Raw genomic sequence first — 12,967 nt, forward strand, 5'->3', positions numbered from 1 at the left:
TTTTTGGGGATATTTATTATAGCAAAAAGTAAAAAATATTGCATTTTTTTCAAAATTGTCGCTCTATTTTTGTTTATAGCGCAAAAAATAAAAACCGCAGAGGTGATCAAATACCACCAAAAAAAAGCTCTATTTGTGGGGGAAAAAGGACGTCAATTTTGTTTGGGAGCCACGTCGCACAACCGCGCAATTGTTGGTTAAAGCGACGCAGTGCCGAATCGCAAAACCTGGCCGGGTCCTTTAGCTGCATTTTGGTCCGGGTCTTAAGTGGTTAAATGGACACACTGTCAGCGTAATAATTACTGATATTGTTTCCCTTTCAGTTCCGTTGCTGTGGAGTGAAGAATTACACTGACTGGCTGGAAATGAGGAATAGCACTATTGTGCCTCACTCTTGTTGTACAGAGCACAGTGCATCCTGCCAAAGCAACCCCAGCACTTGGTGGACAGAGGTGAGTCCCTTTTATAATGTTAGTAACATAAATAGTCTCTCAGTAGAGTTTGGAATTGAATGGCAAATGAAATAAAACAGTTTCCTGCCATTGTGAATAGCCAGTAGAGCTCAGTCAGCCATTTTCCATATAAGAACAATATGATTTAAGCCTCAATATAGAAGCAGTCTGCCAAGTTCCGGAAAGACTGTGCACATTTAGGAAGGTCCATTAGCATAAAATGTTTAGCCCTGGTTCACGTCAGTGCAATTTGTCATGCGATTTGACAGTTAAAAATCACATAAGTCACACTCTATTACGGGCAATGGCACCGTTCAAATCGTTGCGACTCAAGTCGCAGCGACTTTAAAAAAGGTACCTGCACTACTTTTTTGCAATTTCATTGTGATGTACATTGACTTGCGTTAAATGATGTCGCAGGCCAACATAAAATTGGAGGTCCAAATTGTACTGATCTGCGGCTTTGAATTTTTGCAGTTTTATGTGGATAAAGAAATCTATATGCATACTGTACGTAGCGCTACTCTTTGCCCCACAGTCAGGCACAAGGTAGATTCGCACAGCCAGGTGCACACACTTTCACTTAATGTCTTCAATGGTCAGTTAGGGTTTTTTGTTTTCATTGTTTTATTTTTGGAGAGCTTGGATAGGGAAGAGAATTAGAGTCGGATACTCCAAGAAATTAAACTATTCACAACTGAGGATGTCTAATGGGTAGATTCAGGTAGGGGTGCCTAAGAATAGGTCGGAGTAGCCTAGCGTGTTTACACTGCGCCGCCTTAAGTAAGAGAGGAAAGTACATGATTCAGAAAGCACTTATCCCCTTACTTAGGGCAGCGTAGTGTAAACACCGCGGGCGTAAGGGCGCCTAATTCAAATGGGTTGGGGGGGGCGTGTTTAATGCTAATGAGGCTTGACCTCAAGTTTTTTGACCTTTTTAGTCACTGCGCATGCGCCGGGCGCCTACATTTCCCATGGCGCATTGCGGCTAAGTACGCCGTGCGGGCCTATTGATTTCGACGCGGACGTAAACGACGTAACTCCCGATTCGCGGACGACTTACGCAAACAATGTAAAAAATTCGAACCTTGCGGCGGGAACGGCGGCCATACTTTAACATTGTTATTCCACCTCATAGGTGGAATAACTTTAGGCCGCCTAAGGCCTTATGGAAACAACGTTAATCGACTGCGGCGGGCTCGCGTACGTTCGGGAATCGGCGTAAAACCTAATTTACATAATCTACGCCGGCCGCAATGGAAGCGCCACCTAGCGGCCATCCAAAAAATTGCAAGCTAAGATAGAACGGCGCAAGCCGTCCTATCTTAGCTTTGTTTAAGTGTATCTCTGTTTGAGCATACGCTTAAACAAACGCCGGCGTAGATTCAGAGTTAGGCCGGCTTATCTACTGATAAGCCGGCCTAACTCTTTGTGAATCTACCTATATCTGATCTGTTGGTAAAGCTCTGGTGAAGTCCTTGCTGAAAGAAGATAGAAGACTTTTCCTTGGCAGTAGCAACAAAGTCATTCAGGATTAAGCGTTGGTAACAGTAGTAACTGGACAAAGCTCCTGAAAACACTAGCAAGTGTTCCCTTGTCTGGACCCTTAGCACACCAGAAGGGGTTAAGAGCACAAGTCTATAGATCCTTTAGACCCCTTTCACTTTGAGAGCGTATTGCAGGCACTATAGCGTTAAAAATAGCACCTGCCCAAGGGCTTTCACACTGGAGCATTGCGTTAGCAGGACGGTAAAAAAAGTCCTACTACGCGCATCTTTGGAGCGGTGGGACAGTGCGGCTATACCGCCCGCAATGCGCTGCCAACCCTTTCTGGGCCGACCCCCCCGCTAGCGGCCAAAATGCGCCGCAAATCCGTCCATAGCGTTGGCGGTAAAAATAGCGGCATTTTACGGTCGAAGCTATGGGTGGCTCAGTGTGAAAGGAGTCTTAGGTTGTCTGTACTCACAAAATGTCCAGGGATAGCTGGTTGTCTCCTTCCACCTTCCAAGTGACACTCTATACCATGATACCAAACCAGATTAGACAGCCCCCTTTAGCCAGCTTTCTGTAGAACCAGGGTCACTCTCTCTGACTTCAGGCCCTCAGGTCACCCACCCGAGGCCGCATGGCAACAGGTGCCTGGGAGAGGCAGTGTGACCCCTCCCAGACTAGAACGAGAGTGATGTCATTGTGGGTCTGGCCAATCACATAGCCAGAGCTTGCAAACCCGGAAGACCGACAAGGGGCACATGTCAGTCCTCTCAGCGGTGGCTTTACAGCGCTGGAGGGCTTTGTTCCAAGGTGAGTATTTCATAATGTGCTAGTATGCAATGCATAGTAGTACATTATGCCATTGTTTTGCAGGTTTTTTTTATTTTTTTTAAGGCTGACGGTTTACAACCGCTTTAAAGAAATAAACATACAGGCTGTCATTGCTTTTTTCTTTTTGAAAATGCTAATCACCTAAATTTCTCTACCTTTAATTCACTGAGTCACTAACCTGGAACAAACACGCAACAAGCCAAAGAAAATTCAGCTCCTGGTCATAATTGTTCAGGGTCAATTTATTTATTTATTAAAATGCTTATTGGGAGCGCAGTCATTACCCGAAGGCCTCGATGCGCTCATAGAACCAACATATACAAGCACAAAACACATCTCTCATTACTGTAAGATAACAATATAAAACCACATAATAACATTTAAAAGAACTAAAAAAACTAGTATCTTATCCTAATTAAGGCCATACACTTGAAAAAATAAAAACGTTTTTAAAAATTTCCTGAATTTTAATAAATCCTTCTCATATGTATAGAGGTAGAGAGTTCCAGAATATTGAACCCTGCGCATCCAGCGTCCTCCCTCCACATTTAGTTCTTCTAAATTTAGGGACAGTCAGATTGGCCTGATCAGCAGATCTCAGTGATCTGTTGGGAACGTAACATAATTTCAATGATGAAAATGGCATTGAAGCCATTGGACCAGCATGGAACAATCATTTTTAGAAGGAGACATCAGCAATGGCAGCCTATAGCCTTAGGCCCCGTACACACGGTCGGACAAAACCGATGAGAATGTTCCGACGGACCGTTTTCATCAGTTCACCGCTGAAGTGGCCTGATGGTCTGATGTGTGTACACACCATCAGTTCAAAATCCGATCGGGTCAGAACGCGGTGACGTAAAACACACGACGTGCTGAAAAAAAACGAAGTTCAATGCTTCCAAGCATGCGTCGACTTGATTCTGAGCATGCGCGGGTTTTGAACCGATGCTTTTCTGTACTAACCATCGGTTTGGTCCGATGGGGCAGCGGTCCATCGGTTCGGTTTTGAAGCATGTTTTAAAATTTTGGCCAGAAGGAAAACAGACCGATAGTCTATACACACGGTCGGTTAGGCCATGTACACACGATCAGTCCAAACTAATGAAAACGGACTGAAGTTTAGTTTCATCTGTCCAAACCGACCGTGTGTAGGCCCCATCAGTCTGTTGTCCTTCGGTCCAAAAACAGAGAACTTTCTTTAAAATTGGACCGATGGACGCCTGACCGATAGGTCAAAACCGATGGTTAGTACGTAAAAGCATCGGTTCCAAACCCGCGCATGCTCAGAATCAAGTCGACGCATGCTTGGAAGCATTGAACTTCATTTTTCTCTGCACGTTGTTGTGTTTTACGTCACTGCGTTGGACTCGATCGGTTTTTGAACTGATGGTGTGTAGGCACATCAGACCATCAGTCAGCTTCATCGGTTAACCGATGAAACAGACCTTGTGTCCGTTTTCATCAGTTTTGACTGATCGTGTGTACAGAGCCTTAGTAATCTCATTGACATTATCCAGTTTGGTGACATAATATTGGCAATTAACAATCTTCCCTAAAATGGGATTTTGATCATCTGTACAAGAATGACAGCAACGTTCCCCAGATACCTTCCCAGAAACCAGACCCTGTTAGTAAAGTTATTTATAACCCCTGAGTGTTGAAGGTTCATAGATTATCCCGCAGGCTAACGCTACTTGTGGTTTGCCTTAAATCTATCTGTTAATCTTTTTTACTAACATGGCAAGCAGCGAGTGACTAGAGGTAGATTTGTGTCCCCAATGCGACCGGTGACCATACCAATTGGCCATGAATCTCACAGCTCGGCAGATTTGACCTTTTGGGAACAGAAAAAAAAGGCTCTTTAAATTTACATTTCATCATTTATATTTTATATGTTACAGCAGACGCCAGCACAGGAGTCTATTGATGAAAAATGAAACAATGTACAATATATATACTGGCTGTACGTAGGCTGGTAAAGTATAGCTGTAATCCATCACTGTGCTGAATAACTGATAACCTAAAAATAAACACATTAGCTGTGACAGTAAATAATACATAAGCAGTGCTGCTCGCATTCAGTGACATGATAGCATAGTAGAAAGATTCTAATACTGTATAATTGCCCGTACACACGATCCGAATATCGTACGAAAAATGTCGTCCGAGGAAGAATCATACGAAAATCGGATCGTTAGTACAGGGCTTCCGTGAGCCGATCATGACAGTTCATCCAATATTATTTTATCGGACATGCACGAAAATTTTCTTTGTACGATACCTAATCGTACGATTTTCCTTTAGTCAGTACAGTTTTCGTCCGAAAAAACAACAAATACATTTCCGACGTAAAAAAACAATCGGGTGTACAGGGCATTTATCTTACATTTTCTGGATAGTCGATATTGACTCTGCTCCCGTGTGATTGATTGGTGACCTTACTGACCAATAGATAGGTTGATGAGGCAGAAACGACAGGGCAAAGCTTACCTTTTTTTTTAAAAAAGGTCATCATTAACATAGAACTTTAGCTATTTAAAGGGCTGGATCTGCTAATCATTTTAACATTTGATGGCTTCTTGAAGGTAATTAAAGTTTATGCAATAATTAATTTGTTTACTTTCTGCATAGGAGAACTATAACATACCGTATTATGGACTATATGCTATTGTTCACTAAGAGGATTGTTAGTTTCGAATTTGTCAGAACAGGGAGCTCTTGTTGTTTTAATAAGTGCAGACTCTATTCTGTCTCTAATTTGTGCATCAGACACATCAATAGACTGCACAGCCGGGAGCCCCCGTGACACGTATAGGAGCAATTAGAGCCTGAAACCATTTTCTATCTGACTGTGTTTCTGTCTATGGATTGACTCTCCTTTCACACACCTGAGGGAATTTCTGAATGTTCTTACTGATAAATAGTACTCTGCGTGCCTGGACTACAGATTATTTACTTAACGCGTTCCGTTGTTGTTTGCCTGAGTGATCCTTTTTGTTTTATTTTTATATTTCCCTTTTCACTATTTGGTAGCACAAGGCTGTCAGTCATGCAGCTAGCGGACCATTCCCGGCCTTTATTATTATTTCCTGTAGCTTTATAGTACTGACATATTAAGTGGTGCGTTACAGGTTACAAATACGCATCGGTCTATACCTCTAAAGGAGCCTTCAATCCTTATGCACATTATATACAGTATGTACTTCTTCAGAAATTGTTTTGTAAAGTACTGTCTGTATCCTACCAATTTAAGCTTTAGGTTTATGACAAGAAAATTCTGAAACTTCACTTTTTTCAAACTCTTTGCCTTGTCCAGCTTATTGCTCTCTCTTATCTAAAGTGATTGTAAAGGCAAAAGGCTTTTTATCTTAATACATTCTAATAGCCGGATTCATAGAGAGTTACGCCGGCGTATCAGTAGATACGCCGTCGTAACTTTGAATCTACGCCGGCGTTAATTTAAGCGTATTCTGGAAACCAGATACGCTTAAATTAAGCTAAGATACGAGCGGCGCAAGTCTCCTACGCCGTCGTATCTTAAAGTGTAATTTTTAGGCTGGCCGCTAGGTGGCGCTTCCGTTGAGTTCGGCGTAGAATATGTAAATGACTAGATACGCCCATTCACGAACGTACGTGCGCCCGTCGCAGTAAAGATACGCCGTTTCCGTAAGAGATACGCTGCATAAAGATAAAGCTGCCCCCTAGGAGGCGTAGTCGATGTTAAGTATGGCTGTCATTCCCGCGTCGAAATGTGAAAATTTTACGTTGTTTGCGTAAGTCGTCCGTGAATAGGGCTGGACGTAATTTACTTTCACATCAAAACCAATACGTCCTTGCGGCGTACTTTGGAGCAATGCACACTGGGATATGTACACGGACGGCGCATGCGGCATTCGTAAAAAACGTCAATCACGTCGGGTCATGAGTAATTTACATAAAACACGCCCTCCATCCTCATTTGAATTAGGCGCGCTTACGCCGGCCACATTTACGCTACGCCGCCGTAAGTTAGGAGGCAAGTACTTTGTGAATACAGTACTTGCCTCTCTGACTTAAGGTGGCGTAAATACGATACGCTACGCCGCCTTAAAGATGCGGCGCTCTACTTGAATCTGGCCATAAGCCTTTTGTGTGCAGCAGACCCCTCAGTCCAGCCGAATACTTACCTGAGGCCCATCTAGTTTCAGCGATGTTGTAGGAGTGTCTCGGCTGCCCGGGGCTCCCTTCCTCATTGGCTCCCACTGCTGTCAAAGTCAGTCAGCCAATGAGGAGTGAAAGGGGGTGGTGCAACCAGGCCGCAGCTCTGTGTCTGAATGCACACAGGGAGTTGTGGCTTGGCTCGGGTGCCCCCATAGCAAGATGCTTGCTGTGGGGGCACTCAACAGGAGGGAGGGACCAGGGGCACCATATAGGGACCCGAGAAGAGGAGGATCTGGGCTGCTCTGTGTAAATTCACTGCACAGAGCAGGTAAGTATAACATGTTTGTTATTTTTATAGGACAAAAAAACTAGACTTTATAATCACTTTAATTACCAAGCCAAGCCATTGGTCCAAGCTGAATAAATGTAACTACAGTATGTATAAAATACCTATACCTGGAATTCTTCTTTAACCACTTAAGGACCCCTTCATTCAATATTACTGTATTTATTGGCGTATAACACTCACTTTTTTACCCTGAAAATGGAGGGTAAACTGTGCCTGCGTGTAATTCGCAGGGGGCTGTGGAAAGTTTTTTTCCTAAAACTTCCCTCTTAAAGTTAGGGTGCGTGTTATACGCCGATAAATACGGTAGTAATAATAATAACCTCAGTGACCACTTTTTCAAAGGAAATATTACGTGACTTCCAATTATATGCAATAGCCCACTGCGCATCTTCCAGGATAGATTAGATCAGTTTACGATATATACCTCTAGGGTAGAAGGATGAGGGAAAAACAACAAATAATGAGCATCCAGTGTAATTCTTATGCTGGTAATGAGATTTTAAACCTTACCCCAAAGGACCTAAACAAAGGGTCAGCTCCAAAAGATTTATTCTAATGTGTCCCATTTCGGACCACCTTCATCTTTTAATTATCACCACAGAAGCTGATGTCAAGGGAAGTGGCCTTGCACTTTTAAAGTCGTTTTCTGAGCTGAAATGTAGGCACTGTTGGATATTTGAGTGATGTTTTTAGCTTCCAGTGCCTATTGCATAGCTTTCAACATTCCTTAAAAAACTGGTAGGACACTCTTAAGAAAGAACAAGATGGTGGTGCTGCTCCTTTACCTGGGACAGACAGAATACCAGTTGGAAAAAACCCAGTACAGTGGCTACGTCCTCTATCTTCTTCTCAGGATTGTGTCATAACACTATACAGGTCCTCTTTTTGTGATCAGAAGTCACTGAAGCTCAGCTGCGCAGGCCAAATTTAGCAGTAGGCATCATTAAATCTGACTAATTCTGTGACAATTTTGCCTATCTAAAATAAATTTTACATTTTTATTTCTAAGGATATTTGTTCTTCCTAATAATGTTCTTCCTATATTTTTATTACAGGCTACCAAAATAACCCAACATTTTTTAAATATATAGTATATTTAGAGATTATGGGCCGGATTCTCGTACCTCGGTGCATAGTTATGCCGGCGTAGCGTATCGAATATACGCTACGCCGACGTCACGCAGAGCGGTGAGCACAGTATTCACAAAGCACTTGCTCCCAACGTTGCGCCAGCATAACGTAAATGCTTCGGCGTAAGCCGGCCTAATTTAAAGTAGGTGGAAGTGGGCGTCATCCATTTAAATGAACCGTGACCCCATGCAAATTCCCGTGGATGCATCCCAGTGCGCATGCTCAGAATCACGTCAGAAATACTACCTAAGATACGTCGAATCACTGCCTACGATGTGAACGTAACCTACGCCCAGCCCTATTCACGTACTACTACGTAAACGACGTCAAATACGACGGCTGTTCCCTGGTCCATACCTTAACATGACTTACACCTGCTTTATGAGGCTTAACTTTACGCCGGACGTACGACTTGCATAAACCGCGTATATTATGGCGACGGGCGCAAGTACGTTCGTGAATCGGCGTATCTCACTCATTTGCATATTCAAATCGTAAATCAATGGGAGCGCCCCTTGCGGCCAGCGTAAATATGCGCCCAGGATACGACGGCGTAGGAAACTTAGGTCGGTCGTAGGAAGCCTACTTTCAGGCGTATCTAGTTCTATGGGCACGGCGCATAGATACGACGGCACACATTTACACTTACGTGGCGTATCTGTAGATACGTCGGCGTAAGTGCTACGTGAATCCGGGCATATGTGAATAAATTTAAAACTCATCAACCAGCTTTGTTTGCAAAATCATTCATACATATTTAAAAAAAATAGGAACAAAAGTTTATGCTTCTTTAACAGAGATATTTGTAGCTCGCCCTAATCCTTTTAGTCATTTTTACAAATTGAAAGCTGGCTGAAAGTGTTTTACATTTTTTGGAAAATGTCCATGTTTGTCACCAATGTTAATGTATACTCCAAATGCCAGTGTCCACTTCAGTGATTTTCAGATTCCAGGGGCATCGGCCAGGTATGATATACGAGGTCTGTCTGGAAAAAGTCCAGCCATTGTTAATATAATGAGAACAGTTTGGGTGACATCGATGTAACCTGGCAGCCAAGGAGAGGGGACTGGAATGTACATGTGTGAACATTGACGACATCACTGTACTAGTCAGTGGGGGTGCCTGAAACAGTTGAATGAGCAGGTTTACATACCTCCCAACTTTTTGAGATGGGAATGAGGGACACCTATCAGCAAAAATATGCAGGCATAGGATACACCCCTTGCCACACCCCCTTAAAGGAGAATTGTACAAAAAAACAAGATTGGTTAAACCCACAAGTGATTTTTTTTACCACTACTATTCCTTTATATTGGCTTTTGGAATTTACAAATGCAGCAATTTAGAAATTGGAAGAAAGGTTTAGTGCTGGAAAACACTTTTTGATAGATAAAAAGTGCATTTTATTGACATATATATCAGACCAAATTGAGGGACAAATAAGGAGAAAATAGGGACATTGCTCCAAATCAGAGACAGTCCCTCGAAATGAGGGACGGTTGGGAGCTATGTGTTTACTATGTAGGCGTTGCTACATTCAAAATGACTTAGCAAGTAGATCAACAAATCTGCATCAAATTTTGCATTAAAGTAGTTGTAAACCCCATTCATGAAATCTGACCTAGGCACATACATCTCTAGTGTTTACTTATCTCTCTCCAAAGCTCTAAGTGCTGTGTCTTTCTGCTGCTCCGTTCCTCTTTTATCAGCAGTCACGTCTGACTAGTTCTCCGACACATGAGATAACAGCAGCTGGAAATTTGTGACGGGTGGGTGCTTAGAGCAGGGCTCGACAAATCCCGGTCGCCAGGGCGACTAGAAATAGGGTCCTGGCGACTTGGCTTGGAAGGGGGGGCAAAAAATTTTTTTTGGAGCTGGCGCCATCTGGTGGTGAGCCGTTGGTATTACAAGTTAAGCATTACAAGTTAAACAGCAATTCTAATGTAATTTTTCACTATTTTCACTGCCATCTTCTTCCCTCTAATTAGAACCCCCAAACATTATATATATTTTTTATCCTAACACCCTAGAGAATAAAATGGCCATCGTTGCAATACTTTATGTCACGCCGTATTTGCGCAGCGGTCTTACAAGCGCACTTTTTTTAATTAAAAAATAAGACAACAGTAAAGTTATCCCCATTTTTTTTTTATATTATGAAAGCTAATAATACGCCGAGTAAATTGATACCCAACATGTCACGCTTCAAAATTACGTCCGCTCGTGGAATGGCGACAAACTTTTACCCTTTAAAATCTCCATAGGCGACGTTTAAAAAATTCTACAGGTTGCATGTTTTGAGTTAGAGGAGGTCTAGGGCTAGAATTATTGCTCTCGCTCTACCAATCGCGGCGATACCTCACATGCGTGGTTTGAACACCGTTTACATATGCAGGCGCTGCTCACGTAATGTGTTCGCTTCTGCGCGCAAGCTTGTCGGGACGGGGCACGTTTTCTGGCGCCTAACTTTTTTAGCTGGCTCCTAGATGCCAAGCAAATTTGTCAACCCCTGGCTTAGAGGCTGATAAGCAGAGAGCTTGTCTATTCACAGTACAGCTATGCAAGTTCCTTCGTTCCTCTGCCTATGTGGAGTGGGGTTTGTTCCTTTCCTTCAATCGGCTCTCACACAGTGTATGCCCAGACTCCAAAACCACTACTCAATGAGGAAACAAGATTTCTAACACAATCTGCACTTTTCAAAGAGCGTAGAAACGGAAAGACAGCAGATATACATGTAAAACTTATGTAGGCAGATTTTTTTCATCTCTGTGTATCATCTGAGGCTGTTCACTTCACTGGGTATAGGAGAGGGTTTACAACCACTTTATGCTTGAACATTCCACTGCAGAAACAATTCAGATGATTCAAAAGGCTTTCAGGGACGATGCAATAAGTCAAGTGCAACACAAATTAGTGTGGCACAAACACTTCGAAGATGGTCCAGAATCTGTTAAACGTGATCAGACATGTTTTTGGAAGGCCTGCAATAAGCAGAACACCCAAAAATGTTGAACATATACAAGGCTGCAATTAACAAATATCAATGACTGACAGTGCGAGAACTTGAAGTAGAAGCTGATCTTTGGATTCCAAAAACGACTGTGACTGAGATGTAATTTGCCTGGTTTTCCATGCCGGAAGAAGGTGTAGCCAAGACGCAGAAAGATCGAGACCATGTTAACCATGTTTTTTGATTGCGAAGGTGTTGGCTATCACAAGTATGCTCCTCCTGGCCAAAAAAATAATAGAGAGTACTACCAATGTTCTTCATCGGTTGACAGATGCAATGCGATGAAAATGGACGCAGCTATGGGCAACTAGTGATTGGCAGCTTCATCACGACAACGTGCCTGCTTTCATCACGTCTTGTGTAGAGTTTTTTTGGCAAAACATCAAATCACCCAGGTGACTCAGCTCCCCTACAGCCCAGGATTGGCGCTCTGCGACTTCTGGCTTTTCCCAAAACTAAAATCACCTTTGAAGGGGAAGAGTTTTCAGACTGTCGATGAGATTCAGGAAAATACAACAAGGCAGTTGATGGCGATCCCAACAAATGATTTTACAGAGTGTTTTAAACAGTGGAAGAGACGCTGGTAGAATTGTGTGAGATCCCAAGATGCCAACTTTGAGATGTCATTATCAGATGTACAATGTTTCTTGTATCTTCTACAATAAATGTCTCTATTTTTCATATTACATGGCTGTACAGAGTCTATGTACATAAAGGGATTGTAAAGTTAGTTTTTTTTTTCTAAATGCATTCTATGCATTAAGATAAAAAGCCTTCTATGTGCAGCAGCCCCCCTAACACTTACCTGAGGTCCCTCTCTGTCCAGCGATGTCCATGAGTGTCTCAGCCGTCCAGACGACAGCAGCAGTGTCATTGGCTCCCACTGCTGTCAATCAAAGTCAGCTAGCCAATCAGGTGAGAGAGGTGGTGGGTCGGGCTCAATGTCTTAATAGGTACTTGGCTCGGGTGCCCCCATAGCAAGCTGCTTGCTGTGGGGGGCACTCAACAGGAGGGAAGGGTCAGGAGCCACGAAGAGGGACCCAAGAAGAAGAGGATCCAGGCTGCCCCTGTGCAAATACACTGCAACAGAGCAGGGGAGAATAACATTTGTTTGTTATTTTTATAGGACAAAAAAACTAGACTTTACAATCACTTTAATTACCAAGCCAAGCCATTGGTCCAAGCTGAATAAATTTAACTACAGTATGTATAAAATACCTATACCTGGAATTCTTCTTTAACCACTTAAGGACCCCTTCACGCAGATATACGTCGGCAGAATGGCACGGCTGGGCACAATCACGTACCTGTACGTGTCTCTTTAAGCCCAGCCGCGGAATCGTGAGCGTGCTGCCAGCGGCGCGCTCGTGACCCGGTCCGAAGCTCCATGACTGCACCCGCAGCACCCGATCGCCGCCGGTGTCCCGCGATCGGTCACCGGAGCTGAAGAACTGGGAGAGGTGTGTGTAAACACACCTTCACCGTTCTTTATTGTGTCAGTGTCAGTGATCGTCTGTTCCCTGATATAGGGAAAGACGATCACTGACATCACGCGTCCA

General features: G+C 43.2%; 1 protein-coding gene across 3 annotated transcripts in view; it reads left to right on the plus strand.

Annotated features, from left to right (window-relative positions):
- Positions 1–12,967, plus strand: part of LOC120916511 (tetraspanin-4-like) — a 174,488-nt gene that overhangs the window by 146,283 nt on the left and 15,238 nt on the right. For all 3 annotated transcript variants that reach the window (XM_040327524.1, XM_040327525.1, XM_040327523.1), the window contains one exon: positions 324–452. In XM_040327524.1, coding sequence (XP_040183458.1) covers positions 324–452 — 129 coding nt within the window. The remainder of the gene's footprint in view (positions 1–323; positions 453–12,967) is intronic.

Source organism: Rana temporaria, chromosome 10 (genome assembly GCF_905171775.1).
Source record: "Rana temporaria chromosome 10, aRanTem1.1, whole genome shotgun sequence".
NCBI lineage: Eukaryota > Metazoa > Chordata > Amphibia > Anura > Ranidae > Rana > Rana temporaria.